This window comes from Equus asinus, chromosome 5 (genome assembly GCF_041296235.1).
Source record: "Equus asinus isolate D_3611 breed Donkey chromosome 5, EquAss-T2T_v2, whole genome shotgun sequence".
In the NCBI taxonomy this organism is placed as follows: Eukaryota; Metazoa; Chordata; class Mammalia; order Perissodactyla; family Equidae; genus Equus; species Equus asinus.
In genome coordinates, this window is record NC_091794.1 from 14,149,721 (window position 1) to 14,176,652 (window position 26,932).

Below are 26,932 nucleotides of genomic sequence, written 5' to 3' on the forward strand. Positions count from 1 at the left end.
TGGGGACCTGGAAAAGGGGTGGTTATTTCCACATAGGGGTTCAGGAACAGCTGCACCGGGAGTCAACCTGGGAGCTGGCTTGAGGGATGGGTAGGATTTCAATGTGGGGAGGAAGGGCATTCTAAACAGAAGGAACCAAATGAGTAAGATTGGAGATGGGAACGCAAGGGCACCTTCAGGGGACAGAGAAGGGCTGTAGGTACTCACTGTAGAAGTGACAGGAAAAAGAAATGGAAAAGCCTGGAAAGACAGACTTAAGCCAGATTGAGAGAGGTTTTCAACCTGGTGCTGAGCACTTTCTGCTTTATCGAGTGGACTTTAGGGAGCCGGTGACAATTTAGGGCCCAAAGAACCCCCCCCAAAAGTATTTTGTTTCTTTTCATGACTCTGGTCTTTGAAGATGCTCTTTCCCCAACCATGACACCGTCCCTTCCAATACCCCCCACTTTACTTGGCCGATTACAATTTATTCTGCAAGAAACATCTCAGTTCTACTTCTATGCACACCTCCATCATGGGACACATTATGTGCTGTTGAGACTGTTTACCTGTCTTTCTGCTGTACACAACTCTGTGGTCCTCTCTGTGTGCTCGGTGTCTGTATGCTGGTTCAGAATCAGTACTTTCTGGAAAAAGAGGGAGCAAAAGAGGAGAGAGATGAGGAATCTTGAAACGTCTACAAAAAATTTAAGCATAAAGCAGATGTTTCTAGTTAATTTAAGGAGAAACTCAGACACACAGAGAGAAAGTTATCATGCATAGGGAAAGACAAAATCTGATAACAGCATTGTCAAGTCTTCTCAAGGTGTCCCAAGGCTTCAATAATAATAATAAATAGAGGAAGACGAGCCTACTTATATAACACTTATAAAGCACTTACTAGGTGCCAGATATTGCTCTCCTTGATTTTTGTAAACCCAGTTAACCTTCACAACCCACTGACGTAAGTGCTATTATTATCTCCGTTTGACAGATGAAGAAATGGAGGTACAGAGAAGTTAAGCAAATTTCAACAAAAATCCTGATAACAATACTGGAATTGCATAAACCTGGTCTTGCCAAATTCATTTAATTGTATTTGAATAAAAGACATTGATAGAGTTGGAGATTGACCCAGTGTTGGGCTGTGACTTCAATTCCTTTTGTTGCCTGTCGTACAGAGTAGTTTTCTTTTCATCCGGGGCGTTTGTTTCTGTGCCAGACTCTAATGCCTGAGCACCCAGGAGGACGGCTGTGTTGGAAGGACTGCCTGCTAACCTGTTCCGGCTGAACAAGTCACTTTATTTTTTTCAAGACCAGACATCCAGGAGGCTTTGTATTGACTCAGAACAAAAGCAGCCCAGTGGTTTAAGTGGTCTGTGTAGTAATCACCCAGCAAGGCTCCAGCAGAGAAAAATCTTTCTGCCTCTGTACAGAGAGATCAGCAGAGGCTGTTAGCAGCTTTGTGAGCTTGTCAGAACACTTCCTGGGTGGGGGGTGTTCTCCTTCACTTCTCCTGCTGTGGGTAATGTATAAATGTCCTTTAAACCCATCATTTCGTGTAATTTAGACTGCTACTTGTTGGATTGTCCCCCCTCCTTTTTCCCTTTCCTGTCAGAGCGCTGAGCTTAGTGCTTCATTTACAGAAAAGAGAACAAACCCTTCTTGTTCTCGCAGGGGATCGAGCCGAGGAGCTTCCCTGGGTCTCCGTCATTCTGCAGTTTGTCAAAGGGATCTTCAGCTCACCCTGCCCTGAGCAAAATTTCAAACAAGCTAGGGGATTATGAAGGTGTTTTATTCAAAGTCCCCACAATAAATTTCGTAAAAATGTTCCACAAAGCAATGAAATGCCAGCCTTTAGAGTGAAGGGAACTGTTACCTAAATGCTAAACAAGAAGCGAGCTACTGGCCAATAGGTTCAATCAACATAGCGCAGACCCAATGCTCGCCACCCAGAGGATCGTCCTTGTGAGAGTGCGAACCTGGATCTGTGTGAGGGAAAGGACTGTTCCAGCAATTTGACGAAATTCTCGGATGAGCCAAAAATAAATGAATACCACCCTCAGGCTTGAGAAATGATTTGATCTTTGCAAGCATGAGAGTTAAATCTATAAGCACGTTTTCTGCTTAAGTATAGCAAATATCAAAGAAATGTATCTTATTTCTTTGCAATAATTAAAAATCATTGTTAAAATAGGGTCATAAATTCATTTAATTAGCTGTTAATAAATTGGAACCATCCAATTCTTGAGATAGAAGAGACCCTCAAGTTCATTTCATCCACCTTCCTAAATTTGCAAATGGAGAAACTGATCTCCAGTATGAACTTAAAAGCTGAAGCTCAAACAAGTCATCAGAGCAGAGCCAGTGCTGGGATTCAGGGTTCTGAGCTGTGTAACTGCAAAGAAAATGTGTCCTCAACTGAGAGAAGGTTAGAGTGCCCTCATGTGTCCCTACAAAGAAATTCTTCATGTCTTTGTAAAATTTAAAATGACTTTAATCTCTCCATCAATTTTCCTGCATTGGGGTGAGGGTCAGACATTTAGCTCTAAAAGCAAACCTCATGATCACCATGTTATGGGAAGTAAACGTGCAATGCATTTGACTTCTTTGATCAGTAAGGTGGTGGGAGCAATAATACCATCCCTAGAGTAGCTGTGTGTGGGTTCGGGTCTGTTTGACCTGGGTTTCTGTCCCAGGAGGCCAGGTGCAATCTCTGTAACCCAGAACGAGTTGCAAAACCAGTCTGAACCTCAGTTTCCTCATCTGTAAAATGCAGGTAATCACTGCCCTGCAGGATTGTGGCAGAGATTAAGTGAGATCATGAAAGTAAAGTGCCCGGCCTGGCACTTGATACATAATGAACACTCAATAAAGTGAAGTTGTTACTAGTTATTTTCAGACGTGAGCCCCCACCAGGGATCACCAGCAAGTCCCTGATGTAGGAACTGAAGTGCAGATGCTGGGGAGGTAAACAGAACGGCTGTGGCTGCTTTTAGCTCTTGGATGAGACGTTTCCATGAGCTCTGGGGGCAGAGGGAACAGGGAGATACTTTTTAAAGAACATACTGAATATGTGATTCCTCCAAAATGAATTCTTTCTTCACGTGGAAATTCAAATGGGGAAATTCAAATGGAACGACGCCAAATGGCTTTCCCACTGGTGGAATCTCTTTCAGAGGTGACTCTTGGTCTCTGACCCTAAAGATCCAGCAGTCAAAGAAAAAGCCTCTACTCTGAAAGACAATATTTGAAAACTGGATCCTATTGATGGCATTAATCCAATTCTTTTAGAAGTCTTTATTTATTGAGAGGGTAACCATATTAAAATCAATAAAGAACAGAGGTGGAAAACTATGTCTGGATGAATTCCTCCTTTGATTTTAACTTTTCTTAACTCTTTAGTTTATGAAACAGTTCTGCTTAAGTGTTCAGCAGAATTGCAATAAATCAAGTCCCTTTGCCCCAGTGAACTTTCAAAGGTTCCCTCCTCCCCCATAGTAATTCTCACAGCCTTCCTTTTCACACATGTGCGAGGGAGGTATCATTACGTACAATACAAAAGCCTTGACCTTTAAATGTCAGTGGAGGTGTAGAGTCTGGTGATTCTGTATCTTCCACTAGCTTCTTGGAGAATCAACAGAAATGGTCCAACAGTCTGTATGGGGGGAAGGGGGAGGGGCAAAAGGAGCACACCACCTGTGCCCCCCTCTTTTTATTTTTACACAACCATGGAAAAGGAAAGGCAAGATTGGGCTGGACTCTGTGATCTAAATACTAATTCTAGATACCACCGTCACTGGGACATTTATGTAGATCATCACACTGCAAGAGCAGATCAAAGGCTGCTCGGAGTTTGCAAGCCTTGCGCCTGGTGTTGCTCACGCTTTCTGGGACTCTGTTACCTTTAAATAAGGCAAATGCAGCACCTGAGGCCGAGGCGTTATTATTTATCGTAAGTTCATCATCGGGCGCATCTATGGTTGTGGAGGGGCAGAGCTGGAGCCTCTGAGCCTCAGCAGGAGAACACCACTCTCAGCGGCACAGGCAGCTGTGACATGCCAGCTGGAGAATGCTGCGCTCCACAGCACGGCAGGGCTATTGTGGGCAACGTGGAGCTGGAGCTCGACTCTCTGTGGTCATAAATCTTTAGTCTGCTACTGAAAAGATATTCCCTGCCTCATCCTTGGAAGTCTCCTGTTTGCAGATTGACTGAACAACACATATTCTAGCTGCTGTCGTTACCTCAATAGCATTTGTGAAACACTCTGTTGTTGCTGTTCATCTCATTTTCTGTTTTATGCTTTTGAACCTTTATACATCATTTTTCTCCTTAGAATGCCCCTAAAAATCTATATATCTTGATTATCAATGCTTATATTGCTAGCCTTTATGGTAGAGTTTTGATTGCAGCACACCAAGAAAAAAAAGATTTTTCATAAGATGATCTTTTTAAAGTCCATCTCAACCAGAAAGAAGGCTCCTCTTGTCCTATCCCACTTTCTCCTGTCCTTTATGTGGCGCTCCCCTACTCCCCAGCTAGGTCTGCCTCTGCCAGTGGTCTCTGGTCCAGGCACTGGGTGAGATGAGGCGAGGGGGGCGGTCCAGCAGAGGAGAGCCCCTGGTGCGATGGGGCCTGAAAACAGCGTTGGACCGAGGCACGTGTTTGCTTCAGACAGGTTGATTCATGATTTAGAGAGAACTGTAGAAGTGGAATTGTAGCCCATCTTTGAAAAACCCCCATTAGCTTTGTCTCCTCTCCCCAGTGTCTCAGCCCTGCAGCCCCTGTGAGTCCCTCTTTCTCTTACCTTCCATTCTCTGCCTTCCTTCCTGGCCTTCCTCTCAACCTTTCTCCCCTTTCTCAGCAGAGCAACTTAGGTCTTTCCAAGCTTCTGGCTCCAAACTTGCACACCCCCACCCGCTGCTGAATACTGCTCCCAGTATGTCAGAAACCATTAATGCCAAAGATGAATATTTCAGTTGTGCTTAGCAAACAAAAGATAGCACAGTTACGAGGATTTGCTCTGCTTCGAGGACAGTGTGGACTAAAAATGACTTTTTTTTTCTTGTCACGTGTTCATATTCAAGATAAAGAGTTTACTATGTGCGTCAAAGAGACCTTTTTTTTAAACATCTTGCCCATGTTGTAAGGAGTCACTGGTGAAAATCTGCATCAACTGGCACCAAATGTGCAGTTTATCCCAGCGGTGCTTTCACATCCCTTGTAGACGGGTCCCTTCAACCAGTGCTCTGCTGGTGTGCCCCCAGCATAGCTATCCCTGGAAGCCCACTGTCCTGCCAGAGCTGGCTGTCGTGCATAAGGAAAAATGTTGGAGAGGGAGCTGAGCAAGTGATGGCCTCTATGGGAAGTCGGAGCCATAGTGTAGGAGTCCGGAGTCCAGTTGGACCAGTGCTTTCTGAAGGGCCACAGAGGTGTCCCTGCATATTCCTTGTCACCGTTTGAGTCTGACAGTGGACACTGGTGCTGAGTAAGTGAGCAGTTCCTAAATGGCTCTTCTGAAACTTGACCTTGCTGATAAGTTCCGTACCCATTGAGACATATGTTTTTAGTCATTTTTAAAATTAAGTAGTGGTCTCTCCAAACCCTAGAAAAATATCTAGAGTTTTTGATCAAATGAGCTTGAGTAGAATTGTTTTGATTGCCTTAGTTTTAGTACATTTGAATTTTTTTTTCATTTCTTAAAAATTGCAGGTCCGTTAAAATGCAAGCACTTTTAGTGAGACAATGTGTTTGAAGGCCTAAATCCCAATTTTTAGCTCATTTCCTAAGAAATATTGTTGAAAGATTTTTTAATAAAAATTTTATTAAGACAGAGTTCTATGTAAGTCAAAGCATGAAACATCTTATTTTCTCAGAAAAATTCAGTCCTTTAAAATGGCTTAACAAATCACCATGCTGTCATCTCTGAAACTCTCAAAGATGGATGGACAGTATCAGGAAGAGCTTTTGTTGAGCTGGGCTTCTCAGTGTCTGATCCCACTTCCATTTGAGATCTGTTCTCTCTTCCTTTTCTCCTTAGGAGATTACTCTCTCTCTCTTTGGCTTAAACACTGATGGCTTTTCTGTCTCTTTATGAGGCATGATACTGCTCTCTCTTCTGCCGTTTGCACTGTCTTTGACCTAGTTGAGCCTTTTTCTCACCCAGACACCTTCTGGTCATCTGAATGACGTGGCTTCATTAAGATAGAGTGTAAGCAAGATTTTTGGTCTTTTGCGTTTGAGCACCTTTGATACCCTTTCGTCATTGTTTTTGGATGGGGAAGGGTCTTTGCAGCTAAGATCTTATTACTTTGCCGAGAACATTTTTTTGGTATGTGTATTTCATGTTAATTTAGAAAACCACATTTGACATTCAATACCATTTTATGCAGCATCAGCTCCAGTGGGTAACCAGCCCAACAGCTGCACCTGTTTTCCTGTGAGTTGCCTGCATTATTCTGGCCTCACTTGACAGGGTATGTGCTAATAATCAGGGAAAGAATATGTAAATTATGAATCATATGACCTAAAGTTCAAACTGAGTAAAATAGACAAGTCCTAATTGAACAGTGACTATTCCTGATAGAAAATGCATTCATCTTTAGTATATGTTTTAAGACCAAGCTTACAATGGACTAGACTGTCTTAGTTTTGATAGAAATAATATGATGAAGTCCCAATAAAAATTTGCAGTTTACATGGCTCTTTTGAAAAATGAGCTCATGGGGCCAGCCTGAAGGCATAGTGGTTAAATTCAGCACACTCCACTTCAGCAACCCAGGTTCAGTTCCTGGGTGCAGACCTACACCACTCATTGGCGGCCATGCTGTGGCAGCGACCCACATACAAAATAGAGGAAGATTGGCATAGATGTTAGCTCAGGGTGAATCTTCCTCATAAAAAAAAAAATGGAGCTCAAAATAATAAGTGTCTTTAAAAGAAATTTTGCAGAATGATGATTATATCTATTAGAAGCTCTCTATTGATATTAATAAAAATCATTCTGTGAAATAGTGGATTTTTTTTTAGTTCTTTTAAACATACTTTTCATGTAAATGAAGCCTGTTTTGTTTTTCCTCCTGATTAGAGTTTTTGTCTGGATTTCGTTTCAGATGGGCTAGTGTTAGTGTCAACACAGGCACCTAGACATGCACATAAACACTTTGGTAACTGAGAGACTTTAGTCCCAAACACCTCTGTGGATGTCGCTGCGACGATGTCTTGCTGTCTAAACATTTGGTATAACAACTTGTAAGATTTGTTTTACCTGGAATCACTGCCTGAATCAAAATTCTTATAATAGTGAAATCACACATGTGGGCTGGCAAAAGCATTTCAGTTGCAGGTACATCCAGGTGAGGATGGAGAATGTGTCACATCTCCCAATAGGCTTAGCTACTCTCCCAAAGTGTTGCACATTAGTGCTCTCAACTTACCACATTATTGAGTGAAAATGTCTTCTAGAAAAGTTAAAAGCCTGTGAATAAAACAAGTGAACTCAAGGGGCCTGAATAGCCCACACATGCAAAGAAAAATGGGAAGTGATAAAGCATGTTGAGAGAGGCAAACTAACATGAACTTGGCCATGCTCATGTCCCCAAGAACTATGCACTAATGTTTTCAGTGTGTGAGAAAAGACAGAAAAACTCCTGAAAGTACTATGGACTCTGATGTTTGGTGTTTAAAATACTGTATATTCTGGAAAGATTCTTTATGGATGTTTATATAGGTGTTTGAGTGTTTTAGTGATATTTATTAAAACTGATAGGGCTTTTGGATGGGTTGGGAAAGCGTTACTGTTTTTTCCATTTCAAATAATGGATTATAGGTTTTCACTCTCCAATAGTCTGCTATCCAATATGCTTTTAACAACAGATTGGATTTGTTTCTCTGTGTTTGTTTTTCTATAGAATTCACTCGAGGATGTCTAATTCTATGATGTTAAAAATAAAAAGTTCAAGAATATCCTTGGAACTTTTTCTTCTACACTTTCAAATTGTGTAGTACTGTATTTATTTATTCCTAAGTTATTGACATAGGAGCAGCCTAGAGATAATTTATAGTTTTACTTTTCGTGCCAGTTTATAGGTAAACTGTATGATACTGTGATCTGAATTTAGCCCTTTTGATGTTGATTCTGGATATAACCTAAAACAAATCACTTAAACTGCAGACTTCATCTTGCCCAGTTAACTGCCACAGCAGACCCCTGAGTGTAAGTAGTTAATGAGGTTTCACAACATTATTTAGAAACAAGAATTGTTTGTTTCTCAGATAGTATCATCCAAGTAGAAGATGACACAAGTCCCTTAATAGTGAAATAGTAATAATAATAATTTGTTTGAGCTCATTCTGTTGGCCAGGGACTCTTCTAAGTGCTTACCTGAGTTAATCATTTAAGCCTAAACACAAACCATTGACGTTAGTGCCATTGTTATCTCTATATGACAAATGAAGAAACTGAAGCTCAGTGTTTCAGTCCATAGCTAGTAAGCAGTAGAGCCAGGACTATGACCTTAGGCAGCTTGGCACCAGACCCCATGCTCTGAACACTGCGGGAGCTCTCCGTTTAGCTTATTCAGAGCTACGGTAATTCACCAAGTTATAGTAATTCACTCAAAACTCACCATTTGTAGATTTCTTCTTGATAAACTAGCATGTTGTAAACTGCAAGTCTGGGTCCTTTGGGCCTGAGAAGGCAGAGAAATGACTTGTTGGGCCTGGAGATGCCTATTGGGAATATTTAAAGGATAACTGGAAAAGAGGGAATTGAATTGGTTCCCAACTCATTAGTGTTCTGGGGGCAGGGGATGGGAACACAACCGTCCAGTATTGGGTCGCCTGATGGGGGAGTGTCCAGTTACTAGAGGCAATGAGAGACATGCCAGTTAAGGACAAAAAGAGGTGCAGGGTCAGAGATCCAGCCCAGACAAGTCAGATGTCCATTTGGCAACCAGGGAGCTCTGCCTAGAGCCATACTTCTCAGCCTTTTGTTCTTTATCACCATACTAAGGAGTTTTTTTAGCCATTTCTATCCTGCTCGCCACCCCCAACCGTGAAATTTTGATACCACAGATATACTGTATATCTGTTTAGGTACTGTGTGTGTGTGTGTGTGTATTTATATATATATATATATATATGCTTTATACATAAAAAGAGTAAGATTTTTTCATCCCCCAAGAACAATTTTTATCCCCTTGAGAGCAATGTCACTCCAAAGAGAATGCATAGCCTAGAGGCACCCATACATTAAATGATGTGAGTAAACACAGAGTGGGAGGGCAGGCTTCAAAATTAGGTCTTGGAAGGCAGGGTAGTACTTAAGGGAGAGGGGAAAAGAGATTTTCTTAAATATGTGAGTTCAAGGGTTCTTTGACCTGGGGTCACCATCCCACCTCCCCAGATGCCACCCAGAGATGTCATAAAGAAGCTTCTCTTTCTTTCTCTTATGTTTCACTTAACTCTTGTCTTATCCTTCCTTCCGTGGCTATAAGTATAGCCACCATGTCATCTGAAATGCCACTGTGCTGTAATGAAATGTATCATTTCAGGGTGTGTGATTTGAATTCTTTTTGTTTTATTTGGAGACCAGGTTCCCAAGAAGCTTGCTTTAAATTCTTTTTAATTAATTGAGTCCAGAAAAATGGCTACTACTCCAGTTTGCAAGAAATGGGTAATGAAAGTGCTTTAACTAACAACTATTATGTGCTAACTTGAGAGCTCCTAATTCCCAAATTAGAAGTCGCAGAAAGAATCAAATGGCAATTGGTATTCCAGATAAAGAGCAAACTGATTGTCCCTGGCCCTCCCACGGCCAGCTTATTTCCTTATAGATGGTCTCTTAGATTATCTTCTAACCTAATGCTGGCCAGGAGGAAATAACTAGAACACTGAGCAAACCCTTTCCCATTCAAATCTCTCTTTCCTCATGATTTTGCTGCCACGGTGACTATACTGAACTGTGCAACCCAGCCCACATCTTGAAGGCCCTAATTAGCCTTAAATAACTTCATCTAATCACTTACTAGAAGGCATGAGAAGGAAAACAAGGCCTCCCACTGTTTTTCTTCTTTACAAACAAGCTATGGTTGTTCAACTGGTCAGGGCAGGAGGCATTCTTGGAACAGAAGGAATGATGAAGAAAGCTTCTACCAAGATATGGAGAAGGCTGCCCACCAGATTATTATTTGAAGATTTGAAAGTGCTAGAAACCAACCAGGGAAGGTGACCCAGAAGTCAGAGAGCTTTTTGGCAAAGGATAGTCTTACATTTATGGCAGCAGATGTCCAGCCTGGGTGCCCAATAGAATCACCTGGGAGCTTTTCAAGTTTGCCATTCTCAACTCCCACCCCAGAGAGATTCTGACTCATTGGGTCCGGGGTGGGTCTTGGGCACTGGTGTTGTTTAAAAGCTCCCCACCCCGGGGAGTTTCTGATGTGCATCCAGGGTTGAGAATCACTGCTTTAGATTACAGAGTGCTTTCACATATATTATCTAGGGTTCTGTATACATGAAGAGAGGAGATAGAAACATTTTTAATGCCTGTCGATTGTATAAGGAAAAAAGAGACAAGAGTAGTAATTATGAAAATGAAAGGATTGCACAAAAATAAGTTTCCAAAAATTGGAGGAAAGAACCTCACCTTTGCAGAGCTAAAATTGGGGATGATATCAATCCATGGAGTGTGTAGAACATTAAGAATATGTGTCCGTATTTCCTGCTCTATAGGGAATGTTCTTGAGATGACAGCAAAATTCCCTACCCAGAGAAGTCTGAAAATAGTCATCCAATATTTGATGCCTATTATTTCCTAAAGCCTTATTCATTCTACTCTATAAATGAGAAATATTGGAAAAGAGAAGGAGGACATTTGCTGTTAGTCAAAAAATATGTTGGAAAACATGTTAATATTTCCATGTGCATTTTCGGGCTGTGCACATGATTTGCATGTATAGACAGACAAAATGCCTCAACAGTGATCCTAACCGCTTTCATATGGTTATAAATTCTGCACGTAAAAGTAGCATCTAACTACTGTGGTTATAGCTGAAGGATGACGTAGAGCCAACTCTGGGCTCTCAGATTAGGGAGAATAGAAGTCAAGTTACAATGAGGCAGAAGAAAAGTCAGTTGTGCTCAGAAAGTAGGGTATTGAATTGTAAGGTTTTAGAAGTGGGTGATGACAAAGCTTAGGCTGTGACCAAGAGAGTAAGTGACAGCTACTGTCAACAAAGCAGAGGCTAAGCTATCATCTCCGTGTCAACCAACAAGGTTGAAATGAACCACACTTCATGTGCGGGAAAGAAAATCTTCGAGACCCTAAGTATTTAAGATAAGGAGCTTCAGTTAATTCACCCCTCCTCCCTCTAGTTTTTAACTAACAGAGACTGACTAATAGTAATAGAAACAGTAGTTCAGCACTTACTTAGTGTCAGCATTGTTCCAAGCACTTTGCATACATTCCAATATTCACAGCAATTTTTGTGACAATAGGCACTATCATGCCCAATTTACAGACAAGAAAACTGAGACGTAGAGTAGACAACTTGCCCAATGTGGGTTATAAATGCCGGGGAGAAGACATAGACAGAGTTGGCTGAGAGATTATTTCATGGAAGATATCAGCAAACGAAAGTGAATGGAGTCCAGGAAGAGGCCTGCCCATCAGTGTATTTGCACACCAACAGATAGATACGTGTAGGGACTGGTGAGAGATGAGTCTGAAATAATGCATGGGAGCCATACTGGAGAGAGTCCTAAACACCGGTGTTCAGAGTTTGAACCTGATTTTGGGGGAGGAGGAAAATGACATAGCACTGTAGCTTCAGATGATTAACTTTTGAATATGAACAAATTAGAGAGAGGCTGCACTGAAAGGACACAAGTTAGGGTTCTGTTTGTCCTGATTATATGAGAGGTAATGAGTGTATGGACGAGGGGGTAACAGTTGAAGGTTAAAGGAAGAGACTGTGTGATACATCTAAGAGTCAAACGCAAAGTTTTTGTAGCTGGCTGGATGCAGGGGGTGAGAGAGAGGGAAGAAGTTAAGTAGAATCTAAGGTTTCAAGTCTGAGAAACTGAGTGAACGATTGGTGGAAGTTCAGGAGAGGCCCTTTTTGGGGGGTGGGAGGTACAACATGAGTAGCTGGACCTTGAAAATCTGCGATTTGTTGTGTGAGTAGGCCATTGGGTGGAAGACCACAGCAGGAAGTCGGAAACATAAATTTGGAACTTAGAAGAGTCTGGGCTGGAAATGAAGCCTTTGGGGTTATCAGCATAATGGTGCTGTGGTAAAACTGGGGAGTGGATGAAACCTCTGAAGAGGGGGAAAAGAAGCCAGTAGAGGTTTTCGGAAAACATTTACATTTGGGGACAAGCAGAAGGAAGAGGAGCCAGCAAAGGAAGCAAAAGGAGTGGCAACTGGTAACAGAAGGATAGGAACACTGAGAACCATGCATCCCGGAATACAAGGAACGAGAGTTTCCAGAAAAGAGCTGATTTAGCAAAACCTCAGAGAAGCCAAGAAGAATAACACCATCTGGAATTGTTGATTTGAAGGTTTTAAGGATCAAGAGTAGCAGTAGAAGGACAGGAGGTGGCTTTGCATGGGAAGGAGTGAGGAGATCATAGGAGACAAAGGCCGCAGGACTTGCCTCCCTTTCAAGAGTGTGACAGCGAGGAAGAAAGAGAAGACGGTCACTTGAGGGGATAAGACACGTAAGGGAAAGTGCTTTGTTTTGTTCTTAAGATAAAGAGCACCCCTTAAATCTACTGTAGACAGAGATGAAGGAGTCGGAGAGAGGGATGAGGGAAGCTGCGCAGGTATCGCTGGGTAGTAGCAGCAACAGCGCTTTCCCTGACAGAAATCACAGCAGAGTGAGGTCCTAAACTGTTTCCTCTCTTGGCATAAAACAAACCAGAACTCATGGAACTGCTGTGCTTAATGACTCAACGCTCAGCACTTCTCTCAGAGAATAAGGCGAGGACCCATGAGGCAGGGTTCTTCTCCTCTGCTGGGGGAATGCGTGAGTTTAATCCATACGTCCCAGGGCAGAGAGGGAGAAGGAGCCCACACCGCACAGTCGTTAAAGGGTAAAATAACCTCCCTCGGGTCCAGGGAGAAGACAACGCTTTGATAGTGAATTTGGGGTGTAAAATATTAGGATTTTCTTTTTATAATTACTATTTGTAGGTTGTATAACATGTAAATATTCTATGTGCAGGAGAGGGGAGGACATTTTTATCCTGTTTTTCAAAAAAGAAATAGTTAAATGCACTTAAGTACCTGAATGTTATTTCCCTCACTCTATATGAGGCAAAAGCTTCCTGGGAAAAAATGAGCAGAAAGGCAAACATATTGATAGTGGTTAATGAGTGATGGCTAGCTTCGAAAGCTGTAGGCCTAGGTAGGACAACTGCCATAAAACATTCTGCAAACAATGTGCTCCGTTGTCCTGTCCTTTCCTGTCAAGGGGAGGGAGGGCTGCGCTGGACACAGGATGTCACAAAGGAAAAGGGGAAATGGAAAAGGGAGCAGAGAGATAAACAGAGACGCCATGTTCCAGGGAATGCGCACACCCTCCCTCTTCTGTGGGTACCACGTGTGTCCCTGTGTTTTCAGAAATGGTCCCTGGAGCCCCATCACTGTCACATTGCTGCATATTCCTCAGACGTGGAGAAAAACCTTGGAGGTCCTTAGCACATCTCCCTCTGGAGATGGAACTGAGCTTAGCACCAACAAGAGAACCCCAGAGGGGATTTGTCTCTCCTCCGTGCTTGGGTAATGGCTGGTCCCTCATCCCCAGGGAAGAATTAAGTTCAGTGCGTGCCTCGCACTATATTACACACTCAATCCTGAACAGCTGGACTGCTAATATAATTTAAAAAGAAGAGAGAACTGGCTGTTCACCATCTATATATAATGTATTCATAATAAATCTCTCAATGAGGAGGTATAAAGGTTTCCTGTCTCTGTACAGCCAAAGGAAGCAGAGCATTAGGCAAGTATCCAGTGAGTCTCATTAACAGAGCCAACCAATGTGGTAAATCCAGGGGGACTCGCTCCACATTTCTATTAGTCACGGCAATTTCTTTTACCTGAAATATGCTAATAATTTTCTCACTTGCAAAACTGACTTTGCCTAAGGATTAATAGATGTGCTTTTTCTTAATAGTTACTGAATATCCTCCATGTTCTAGAGACCACATAAAAATAAAGCATTGCCTGTCACCCTTTTTTTTCTTTTTTCACTTTATTTCTGAGAACGTAAAATAGTAAAGCCATCCCAGAATGATTTATTTTCAAGAAAATGGAAATAATAAGGCATAAGACAGTAGAGTTTTGTAAAATTCTATATTATGTATGAAATGCCTCTAACAATAAGATCATCTCAGTGTCTAAGAGGGTACCTACCCTCTTTCCTTTAATGCAGAGGAAAAGGACATGATTTTGACCATTTAGTAGCACATTTGACTCATTAAGGGATGAATTCAAAAAGAGGGCCACGTAACTAACCTGTATCGAGTTCTTCAGAAGGTTTATCTGATCTGTCAAGAAGTCATTTCTACTGACTCCTTTTTACAATAGTAAAATAGTGTATACAAAATCATAAAAAGAAGATAGTTTGGGTTTTTTTAATTCTTACCTTCCTAGAATTTAAATGCCTGTTGCAGCATTATTGGGATAGAGAGTTTTCGTAGGCTTTGTTTCGATGACTGCACGAATAAAGTGGATTTGCCACCATTGAGCGTACTTCAATGAGAGATGCTTAAGCAACCTCCACTTTGTCTCTGCTATGAATATTCTTCAGCAGACATCTTTGTTTTTCTAAATGTTAGTTTATTTCCTCAGGATAGCTTTTCTGAAATGAAATTACTAGATCAAATGGTATGAATATTTTAAAGCTCCTCTTTCCAAACATATTTCTCAGTAGCTTTCCAAAAGGGTTTTAATTTACCTTACATTAACAATATACGAGAATTATAGTTTTACCTCAGGCTTAACAAGCTGATAATAAGACTACGTTACTTTTATTTGTGCTTACTCATTCCTGGCAAGCTTGAAAATTTTTTCAAGTCTTCGTTTACAACTTTTGTGTGCATTTGGTTCTTAATTTTTGTTTGTTTTCTTCTCAGTTGGCTTATTTTTCCCAGCTCCAGCCTCAACTGCTCTCCTCCCCTTTATTGCTTTGTATAGGTTCCCATGACTCATTCAGCTACTGGGTAGATGAAAAGTCCCCAGTGGGGCCTGACCAAACCCCAGCTATCAAACGCCTCGCCAGGATCTCCTTGGTGAAGAAGCTGATGAAGAAATGGTCTGTGACTCAGAACCTGACTTTCCGAGAACAGCTGGAAGCTGGGATCCGCTACTTCGACCTGCGTGTGTCTTCCAAGCCAGGGGATGCCGACCAGGAGATCTACTTCATTCATGGGCTCTTTGGCATCAAGGTCTGGGATGGGCTGATGGAGATTGACTCCTTTCTTGCACAGCACCCGAGGGAGATTGTCTTCCTGGATTTCAACCACTTCTACGCCATGGAGGAGGCCCATCACCAACGGCTGATTCTCCGCATCCGGGAGGCCTTTGGAAGCAAGCTGTGCTCAGCCTGCAGTGTGGAGAGTCTGAGGCTACAGACCCTGTGGGAGAAGAAGTGCCAGGTAGGAGGAAACAGAGATGAGCTTCCAAGGGCGAGAACCTCACTCTTTCTGCTGTTTCTATATGGCCAGCTGTAAGACAGCTCACTCCAGCGCTCTTAGACCAGAAGGTATAGATTGTTTGGAATATCAAACACAGCACACTGGTTCCCAGGCTGTAGGATAGGGCTCCCCCGGCGCCATCGAACTGGGATTAACACCTGCCAAATATTTAAAACTTGTTTGGCAACCTGTTTGACATCTAAATTAACTTTGAGTGGGCTGGCCGGAACCAACCCAAAGCACAGTCGTCAAATGGGACCAGTTGGTCATACCACTTTTCTGTCTCCCATAGAGCCCATTTTCGCCTTCCTAATTGCCCTCAGGGATAATCCATTCCATCCTGCCTTCAACTCGGTGTCAGAGAATCCCTGCCAAGGGATTGATTGGTAAATTACAGCATTAGCTGAGAAAGGCACATGAGGTGATTCATCTCAGGGGTGTTAACATCTTCAAAGGCCATCTTCACAGAATTTGGGTCATACTGGCAGGAGTTAAGGAAGGAAGAGCCTGTGGAAGGGATCCAGGTTGGAAGAACAGTCCCCAGATTGCTCAGGCTGAGGACAGCCCCCAAACATAGACCCATGAAAGACACACTCAAGAAAAAGAAAGTGAGCTTCAGATATATTCCACTCTGATCCCAAAGGATGGTAGATAGTGGGAGAGGGGAGCTTCAGGAAAGGTCAGCCTGCACTTAGACTCTTTTTATTTTAAAAAGGGGAAAAAACAAGTACTTTTCATTCATAGTTGCTCACTTACTCATAGATACATTAACCAAAGCATCTAAAAGAGGCAGTTATTGTTAAACTTAAGGAAGAGCTTTTAGTTAAAAGTCAATTAACGATTATTCACTTGCAAATATTTATTGAACACCAAGTATGTGCCAAGCATCATTCTCAGTACTTGGGGTAAATCGGTACACAAAGATCTTTGCCCTGAGGGAGCTTTCATTCAGCTGGAGGGAGATAGATCGTAGATAATAAACATAGTAAACACATTATATATAATGCTAGGAAAGTGATCGGAGCGATGAAAAAAGAAAGTCAAGCGTAGTAAGGGAGAGCCAGGGCTCTGTGGGTTGGAGGGTTGGTTGCAATTTTAAATAGCTTGATCAGGGTAGACAGTTAAGGGAGTTAATAGGGGCTTATTAGGGGAAGAGTTTTCTCAACAGAGGAACCAGCCAGTGCAGAGCCCCAAAGCAGGAGTGTGCCGGACACCCCAGGAAAAGCAGGGCCTTGGGGCTGGATGGAGAGCAGAGCAGCAGGAGGTCAGAGAGATAATGGGTGATCATGTAAGGACTTTGGCTTTTACTCTGAGTGAGGAAAGTTCTGGAAGGGTTCTGAGCACAGGGTGCTGAGACCTGAATTAGGTTTTAATGGGATCTCTGTGATTGCTAGGAGGAGACGAGGGGTAGGAGGAGCGAGGAACGATGGGAAACCAGCGAGGAGACTACTAGTCGGCAGTGGTCAGATCGGAATCTATGGGAAGGTAGGGCCAACAGGGTTTTCTGATGGATGGGATTTGGGGCGTGAAAGAAAGTGAGGATTCAAGGATGACTCCCAGGTTTGGCCTGAGTAACTGGAAACACCAAGTTGTTTTGCACACCTGTAAAAATGCTAAATGCCTTTGACTCCACAGAGGCTAATGGGTTAACTTTTAGTATCTGTTAAAAGTTGTCTAAGCCACTTTTTCTCACTAAAATTTTGTAAGTGGTATTTTGCCAACGATTTATCACACTGTTACCAAAGTGAGTTCACCTCCTGGCGAGTTAAAATCAGACTCTCCACCAGAAGTAGTGGTCTCACAACGTAGGGTATATTTGCAGCAAATAGAAGGCCATGCAGAACCATTTCCAAAGTTGGCATCCCCGAACGAAGGGGAAGCAGGGCCGTTTATTTCCGATGAGGAATGAATATTCAAAAGGGAGAGGTGGGTTTTCGCTTGAGCAGGCTCATTTGGAAAACAAGCCTCCACATAAACTGCAGGTTATGCTAATAAGGCCTAAGCTCCTCCCAGAGAAGAGATCTTAGCATTAAAAATAAGGCAAAGGTCATAGGCACCCGCTTTTGTGGTAGGGCTTGGTCTGGTTCAGGGTGGTTGGTGACTGCATCCCTTAAACAATGAAATGTGCCCAAACCCACTCTTGAGTTCCTCAGGGCAGTCAGTCAGTGACAATGCCTCTCCCTCTAAACTTGAGTTGGTATCTGTTCCAACTCACAGGTCTAATTTGGAGAGATTTTTTCCCCAGTGGAGTCTCTCTCTTACAATGTTAAACAATAGTAATAACAACAGTCATAATAGCAACTAACATTTATTGAGCCTTTCCACTGTGCTAGGTACGTGGATTAACATGTGTAATCCTCTGCACAACACTAGAAGGTTGGTCAGTATTTTGTTATTATCCCCATTTTACACATGAGAAAACGGGAGACTTGGAGAGGTTAAGCACCTTGCCCAGAGAACATTGTTAGTGAGTGGTGTAGGGGAGGAAGATAATTCCTCTATCCTCTAGGTCCTTCTGGCTGGTCTAAGAATTAAATTGACATGAGGCAGAATAAAAGGGGAAAATAGAACAAAATTTAATAACATGTATACATGGGAGAGACCCAGGAAAACTGAGTAACTCACTGAAATGGCCAAAGCCACCACCTTAAATACCATCTTCAGCTAAAGACAAAAGAGGATGTTGGGGGTAGTGGTTTGGGACTTCAAAGGGAGGAAGGCAATTTACATGGAGATAGAAATGCATATGTTTGATAACCAAGTATTTTTTGGGCCATCTATAGACAATGTGACCTGGGAGATAGAAATTTGGTAAAAATGGGCTTGTTAGTGCCTTCCTGTCTATCGCACCTAGTTAACATCTTACTATAGTTATCTTCTGGTATTAGCTCCTTCATGGAACAGATCTTCTGTCTTAAGTTCCTTTAGGCAGTTAGGGAGAAGGTCAAAGTTTCTTTCAGAGTCTGTTGTCTTTAAAAATAATCAAGGCAGGGGCTGGCCCCATGGCCGAGTGGTTAAGTTTGCGCCCTCTGCTGCAGGCGGCCCAGTGTTTCGTTGGTTCGAGTCCTGGGCGTGGACATGGCACTGCTCATCAAACCACGCTGAGGCAGCGTCCCACATACCACAACTAGAAGAATCCACAATGAAGAATATACAACTATGTACCGGGGGGCTTTGGGGAGAAAAAGGAAATAATAAAATCTTAAAAAAAAAAAAACCAAGGCAAAGAGACACATTTTGGGGTGGCTGATTTTGATCCCCCACATGGCAAGAGCCTGTTACACATCTTGGTGACTTTCACAACTAGTGTAGTAGATGATGCCAATAGAAACACTTTCTCTTTATTCATGAGCCACTATTAGCAGGGTCTCAGAGGGTTAGCAGAATGGAGAAAGGGACAGAGATCTGTAAGAGGGCTTTTGACTGTGGGGATTCAGGGAAGGTTAAATTTGAGTATAGCTAAGTTTATAAACAGATATTTGTGATAAATATAGTTTTATAACTTTGTATACACATAGTGTTCTGGATAGGTTGCCATATTGCATGCTAAATTGCTTAGAAATCTGCAGGAGTAACAGATATTTTCAGGAATAATGCATAGTGTGGACAGTGAATTTCTAGCAGCACAGCAATGATCTATCATAAAGTATGGGCTAATCTGTGTCATCCAATGACAAGTATGCCTAAAATTATGAAGGAAAGAGTCTGTGATGACAAACCAGAAAAAGAGAGAATGTCATCCATTTGAATTCTGGCATCTCCTTTTTCTTCTTCCTTTCCCAACATTTCCCTGCCAGGTCTCTTCCCAAAAGCTAAGCAGATCTCCCAGAGTCCTCAGGCATCTCCCCCTGCTGGGGCAGTGCCATACTGGCAGTTAAGCGTCAAATATTCATTATGTAATGAGCTGCCTTGCGTGTAACCCCCTGAGTATTTTATGGCTACAATTTAATAGCAAGAACTGTACAACCATTTTGTCAAATTTCATTTATTCAACATGCAATTACATCACAACTCACAGGTGTATCTCTGTACATTAGTGGCTATGAGTTTTGAGGGTACAGTGAATTAGAATATTTAATCTGCATCTTGACAGTATTTAGAATCTTAATGAAAAGGTAAGAATACAGAACACTAGTAAAATACAAAACACCTGATATACAGTTGAGGATAAAACTACCTCAAATGTACTATATGAAGAAAGGGGTTTGTAAGCACTCAATTGAAAAATAGTACATAGTATAAATCTACATCCCAGGGGCCTCTAGTAAAGGACTGGTCAGAATGAGAAGAGGTCAATTATGGAACAATTCTCAAAGGAAATAAGATTTTTAATCTGAGTCTCAAGAGAAAAACTGATCATTGGAAGGGAAAGTATTTCAGAGAAAAATACAGCAGAGCCAGGTAGGGGGCACATGCAAAACCCGGGCCCTGGGGCAACAGTTACTGCCCCTGGAACTCTGTAGAATGAGGGTTGGTTTGCTAGGCCAACCTCCTCCTGTAAACAGAAATTCTCCCTATAACCTTTAGGGTCAGATTGCCCAAAAAGACTCTCGAGGAAAAGTATTCAAACCCCTTTCCTGTAATTTGTACTTTCTGCATCTTTTCCAAGGCAGAGTAAAGAATAGACTGTCTTTTCGTCCCTCACGCACAGGAAACGGTCTGACAGGCCCTGTCGAGGGTCACACAGCCTCCGCCTCTCCCACAGTCCATGTCACAGGCCAGCTTTCCTCACTTATGATGCTGGAGACCTCTGCCTTCCAAACTAGCCAGTTCCACCGCCAGCAGCAAATCTACCCGATCTCCCAGGCAATCTGCTTACAATGAGCCGGTGATTAACCTCATTAACACACAGCCAGCATTAGCAGTCAGTCAGACATTACTCAAATCCATTAAAAACAACAAGAACAGCTATTAGCCTGTTCAGGCATCAAGCCTGGCGCTCCCCAGCCCTAGGCCTTCAGGAGCGGTTAGTCTGGCACCTTAGTCATGAGCTAAATGTGCACCGGAAACAAGACACACGTTCAGAGCCCTCGATCTTGGGTGCCTGGAGGATTATGCTCTGGGGCCAGCTATCTGAGGATTGCAGTCCAGAGAGTGTAAACATGCACGCTGGACATTCCTCCAGGAAGAATCACTGGTACCCAGGAGGGAAAAGATATGTGACTTCTAGAAACCAAATTAGCAACTCTCTGTCCCCCAGCTGCCTCTCAGAAACTAATTAATGCTGTGGATGTGGCTTGCTAATTATTTTGAAATCACCACCATCCTGAGAGGTCCCTCTGGAGACCCATCAGCTCCTCAAAGTCTTTCCTACCTCAAGCAGAGAACTCCCTCCCTCTCCTGGGACAGGCAATTTCACTCAGAGTCAGCATGCACAGTGCAAGATGTGTGTGCTCCCAAATTAGTTGTGTATTGATCTGAACTCCAAGAGCTGTGTCAGTTTCATGAGCAAAGGAGTCATAACTTCCAGACAGCAGTAGCCACAGGGGTTCTCCACCTGGGTCCAGAGATTCCCAAGGGGAGAGAGTGTGAGTGGAATGTAAGAAGTCTGTGAATTTGGATAGGAAAAAACTACGTTTATTCTCACTCACCTTTTTTTTTTTAAAGATTTTATTTTTCCTTTTTCTCCCCAAAGCCCCCTGGTACATAGTTGCGTATTTTTGGTTGTGGGTCCTTCCAGTTGTGGCATGTGGGACCCCACCCCAGCATAGCCCAACGCAAGTGGTGCCATGTCCCCGCCCAGGATCCGAACTGGCGAAACCCCAGGCCGCCAAAGCGGAGCGCGAGAACTTAACCACTCCGCCACGCAGCCGGTCCCAATTCTCACTAACTTTTAACTGAAAATTAATATCCCCATTGATTGTAAGTGCCTGCGTTGACCACAGCAGGATTGGCCCTACTGTGACTTTGTCCCCATGGAAATCACAGAGATTTCCATATCACATTTCAGTTCTTATGGATATCTTTTGAAATATCATTTATACTCATCAGTAACTCAAAATTATGGAACGTATTAGATTTACAACAAAATATTTTATTTGAAGGTATTTATTATGAAGCATATCCATTAATTTATTGCAACCTTAATTAATATGTTGATAGCTGTATTTCCATCTCATTGATTTTCTTTGTAATCCTGTGTATTTTATTTTACGCATTCATTTAAAGCAGTCTGAGAAGGCATTCAGGATTTTACCGTGCTTCCACAGGTGTTCATGACAAAAGAAAAGTTAAGAATCTTCAAGTCACACCTGTAACAAGTACTTTAATCTTTGCTTATTGATTTTTCTAAAAGAATGTATAACAATTCTTGACTTTCCATGTATGTCTATATTTGTTTGCCTTTCCACCTAGCCGTCAGCGTAAAGCTAAGGAGTTGCCATTCAGCTTGTCCATGAACTGTTCTCCTTTTCTGTTTGGAACGTTTCAGGTTCTTATTTTCTATCACTGTCCCTTCTACAAGCAATACCCCTTCCTGTGGCCAGGAAAGAAGATTCCAGCACCCTGGGCAAACACCACAAGTGTGCACAAGCTAATCCTCTTCTTGGAGACCACTCTGAGTGAGCGGGCCCCTCGCGGCTCCTTCCACGTCTCTCAAGCAATTCTCACCCCCAGAGTGAAGACCATTGCCCGAGGCCTGGTTGGTGGCCTCAAGAACACTCTGGTTCACAGGTAGGAATTTGCTTCCATGTCATCAGTAAGGTTGTAGAAAAAAAAAACCATTGATCTTGATTCTCTTCTGAATAAACAGCAGTAAAGCCATATAGTTTGAAGATTGAAAATAACAACAAAACAAAAAACCTTATATTTGAAAAAGCTATGCATTTGAGATGGCTTGCGTTAACTGTGGCCAAGGATCTCTAAATACTTCGTGAAATATACATATGACATCATAGACACTGCCTAAATTTTGATACTGAAGCAAAGTGCTTTAAGTCAACACCCGGATGTTGGCTCCTGCAGGTGGTCACAGCATTTTCTTGCCTCTGCCCTCGCGGCCGGCCCAAGTGCTCACTCGTTTAAGAAGCATTCAGTGAGCCTGCTCTGCTGAAGCTAAGGATTCAGAGATGGCCCTCCAGGGATTTGGGGTGTCCTTCTCCCTTTCGTGGTGACAGTGAGTCCTAAGACGCAGCCTGGGATGCCCCCGCTATGCCAGAGCCTCAGATACTTCCTCAGTACAGAATCAAGCCTGACTCTACCATCAGGCAGGAGAAGCTCCAAAAAGTTTGTATTAGATGATGTTCTTTATCCTAGACACCAATTAACAATAGGCGTTGTCAGGAAAAAGGTGTTGTCCAGAAAAGTCTTACATATATGTACATGTATGCATCTGTGTTGATGCCTGTGTCTGTGTGTAAAAGGAATGTTATAAATACGTTTGGATAACAGGGCATCCCTTGCCATCCAAGCTGAGGAAGCTAATACATTTGGGTGACAAAGGATATTTACAGGTGTCACTTTGGTCCCAGGTGATGAACACCAGAGTTCAGATAGTGCAAGATTCATCCATAAACCTGCCCCTGTCTCTTTGGCTCTGAGTTTGGATAGCATGACTTCAGATAGCAGGAGGTCATCTGGCAGGAGTCTGGATAGGAAGGAGCACCTGCACGTTTCTTTCTCGGCGAGAGCTCCTGATTAGTTGGCCATGAACGAAACCAGAAACCCCACTCTAGTCTTCACTGAATTATTTGTGCTGAACTTGGAAAAGAGAATTTTATAAACCAGTGACATATCTCTGAATGATCCAGAGTTACAAACTTTTTTTTTATAATATATGTTCATGTATGCACACCATTTTCCTCATGCCTTTGTAAATTTATAGATTAACATTATTTATTTATTTATTCGTTCAGCAAAGATTGAGTACCTAGGAAGAGCTAAGTCCAAAGATACAAGATGAATAATACAGTCTCTACTCTCAAGGAACTCACAGTCTAGCAGGAAAGCTAAACATGTAAATTTCTATGAAGGAATATGAAAATCACTATAATAAATGTTGGTGCTGAGAGCTGTGCTAGTAAAAGAGAGGACGTGTTTAAAAATAAAGACAATGTACATCTGTAAACCGTATTCTGAATATAAAGTACCCTCCTGCAGATGATTTCATTGATTCTTAAATTGAGACAGCCTCTAGGAGGACACATTGTCTGGAGCAGTTTATCGTCCCCTTTTAAGATGGGCTCAGTGAGGTGCAGTGACCCAGAGCCACATAGCTGGTAAGAGTCAATAATGTGTCTCAACTCTGGACTTCTGACTGTTGGACTATGGCCCTTTCCAGTGCTTAGTGCTGACTTGAATGGAGCGTGTTTCAGTGCCCTGTTCCTTTCTGCTCCACTGGGCTGTAATTAATTGTCTTATTAATACCCGAATCTGGTCAGATCTTACTGGTTACAACTGTGAACCCACAAAGTCCCCATGCTTTTCATACTTGTAAATTCCTAGACCATTCATCTGGCTACAGATGCAGCACAAGGCCCTTTCACTTAGTGCTAATGATGGCGGCACGCACCCAAAACCAAGGCATCCCAGCATGCCAGAGCCCTCGCCTATTGGTAGCAAGCATATGTCTGCAAGATTGGAAAGATACTTGGGCGTCTTGACCCCTGCTGATCACAAGAATATTACAGGGATGCGTCATGCATTCCTAGGCCTCCACGTCAACTGAAGGAAGAAGTTCAACTTTGGTCAACAGTTTGTACCCAGACACATGCACAACATGTGACTGCCATTTCCTCTGTGCTACTGAACAAGCATAGGAAAGAAGCAGCTGTCATAGGGTCTTCTCATGAGTCCCAGCACCTGGAAAGTCTGTCCTAACTAAGGTACACAGGGGTGCTGTCAAACTGGTCCTGGGCACAGATTGGCAGCTTAACCAAGAGGAAACAGACAAGGTCTGTTTTCCTACAAATGTGGTGGTTTTCTCAGCAGAGTTAACCCTCCCTCCCCCAACTCTTTGGTAAACATGGGCCTGAGATCTTGTTCACTTTGGTTCATCACCCTAAAAGGAAGCCATGAAAAACATAGCCATCTGACTGAAGTTCTATGGCAATTATCCTTTTTATGGTAGGGTTCTTAGAACCTTGCAATCCTACTGAAATCAAATAAAAGCAAGTTTTGCCTAAACCTGATTGATGACAAAGCATCCATGGGACCACAGACCAGGCCACGAACTGAAATCAGAAGCCTGAGATTGAAGTCTGACTTGGTCCCTGTTATGGGCTGAATTGTGTTCCCTGAAAATTTGTATGTTGAGGCCCTAACCCCTAGTACCTCAGAATGTGACTATATTTGGTGATAGAGCCTTTAAAGAGGTAATGAAGTTAAAATGAGGCCGTTAGGGTGTATCCTAAGCCAGTCTGACTGGTGTCCTTATAAGAAGAGGAGGTTAGGACAGAGAGAGAGACACCAGGGATGCTGGGACACAGAGGAATGATCATGTGAGGACACAGCAAGGAGGCAACCATCTACAAACCAAGGAGAGAGGCCTCCTGAGAAACCAGTCCTGCCGACACCTTGTTCTTGGACTTTCAGCCTCCAGAACTGTGGGAAAATTAACTTCTGTTGTTTGAGCCATCCAGTCTGGCACTTTCTTATGGCAGCCCTAGCAAACTAACGCAGTCCTTTAACAACAGGGTGGCCTTTGACAAGTTTCCTGAGGTCTCTGAGCTTTGGTTTTCTCACCAGTTAAATGGGTTAATAATACCACACAAGGTTCTAGAGTCTTAACATGAAGATGCTACCACAGTGCCTGGCACAGAAGAGGCATGCCATCCCTGTCTGTGAAAAAACTCAGAGACACAACAGACTGGCCTGTTCTCCCTGTGCCTCAAAGTCAACAGAAAGTTTCTCACCTCCTGCTCTGCAGCCCGTGGGATTTGGTGCCTTGCAGGCCTGTCCGCAGTATCTGGCTCAGCCTTCTGCATTGATCTCTCATCTTCGTAAATGCCTGGAGTTAAGAAAATAAAGTGGCTCCTCCTCACAGTGGGTTCTACATTTCCCTTTCTTTGTGTGTGATCTCGGTTATTTGATCCTTGCCTTGGGGAAGGTGGACACATGCAACCTGAAGCTGACACAGAGCTCTTTGTCGCTGGAGACCACAGGGGCACACCTTTCCCTGCTTTCTCTGCTCAGGCTGCTGGGATCCTCGGAGGTGTGGCTGGTGTCAGCCAACTGGAGGTGCCACCGAGCCTTTAATTCTCATTTCCACGTGATGACCAGAAGGTGGCGCCGGCATTTCACACTTGAACACTGACTAGCCATCGTTAAAAAAAGTCTTGAATGTCCCCTTCATGCTGGCCTCTGTGTATTCCTGGTCCTGAGCTCCAAGGGAAGGCCGGATTTGTAGTCCTTTGTTCTCAGGCCACAACATTTTGTCACCTAGCAGCAGGATGTGACCACTTCAGGAAAATTTCTCACCCCCAGCCCCCGAATCCCTCTACCTCACACTCTAGCATTGACGATTCCTTCTCTCGTGCCAAACACTTACATAGTGCTTACTCTATCCCAGGCACAGTTCTAAGCACTTTACGTGTATTACTTTATTTAATTTCTTGAAAATCTATATGAAGGAAGTATAATGATTATCCCCATTTTACATGAGAAGAGACTGAGGCACAGAGAAATTGAATAAGTAGAGGTCAAGTTGAGGTAGTTAAGTCTTCAGGAGTCCCAATTAAAAATGGAAGTACCTGTGATGGTGTTCCATTGATTCTTAATCAGCTATTAATATAAAAATGCAAATCAATTTATGAGATGGGTTTTAGCCCATCGCTGATTGTAGAGTCTGCTGAGTGAGGGAAGAGGGCGAGGACAGATGATAGTTATCATGATAAGAGGAGAAGGACAGAATGGTACCAAGGCCTTGATAGGGTTGTCTAGGAGAAGACTGCGAAGTCAGAAGATCAGCTAAAAGAAGAGAAGTCAGCTTCAAAGGAGAAAAGGAAAGGTGAAGATGACAACTAAAGAGTGTATTACCAGAGGAGGAGAAAGGGACCCATTAAGTTAATAAAGTTGACTTATTCTCAATTTTGGCCTAGAGCATACCCATCTTAAAATATCTCCAGTCACTTAGCCAAAACATAAGCCCCAGTTTGTGTCGTCCTTAAAGCCTTCTCAACGTCTTGAGTATTTAGTGAACTGTTTTTACTGTGATGCAAAACTGTGAGTGCACTTGAATGCTGCCTCCTCTGTACCACCCATGGTATTTTATACTTGCTACTAATATAGAAAGTATCACATTAAATTGTCATCCTT

At 42.7% G+C, this 26,932-nt stretch overlaps 1 protein-coding gene across 1 annotated transcript in view; it reads left to right on the top strand.

Annotated features, from left to right (window-relative positions):
• Nucleotides 1-26,932, top strand: part of PLCXD2 (phosphatidylinositol specific phospholipase C X domain containing 2) — a 49,159-nt gene that overhangs the window by 15,823 nt on the left and 6,404 nt on the right. The window contains exons 2-3 of the mRNA XM_044771626.2: nucleotides 15,180-15,640; nucleotides 22,110-22,351. Coding sequence (XP_044627561.1) covers nucleotides 15,180-15,640; nucleotides 22,110-22,351 — 703 coding nt within the window. The remainder of the gene's footprint in view (nucleotides 1-15,179; nucleotides 15,641-22,109; nucleotides 22,352-26,932) is intronic.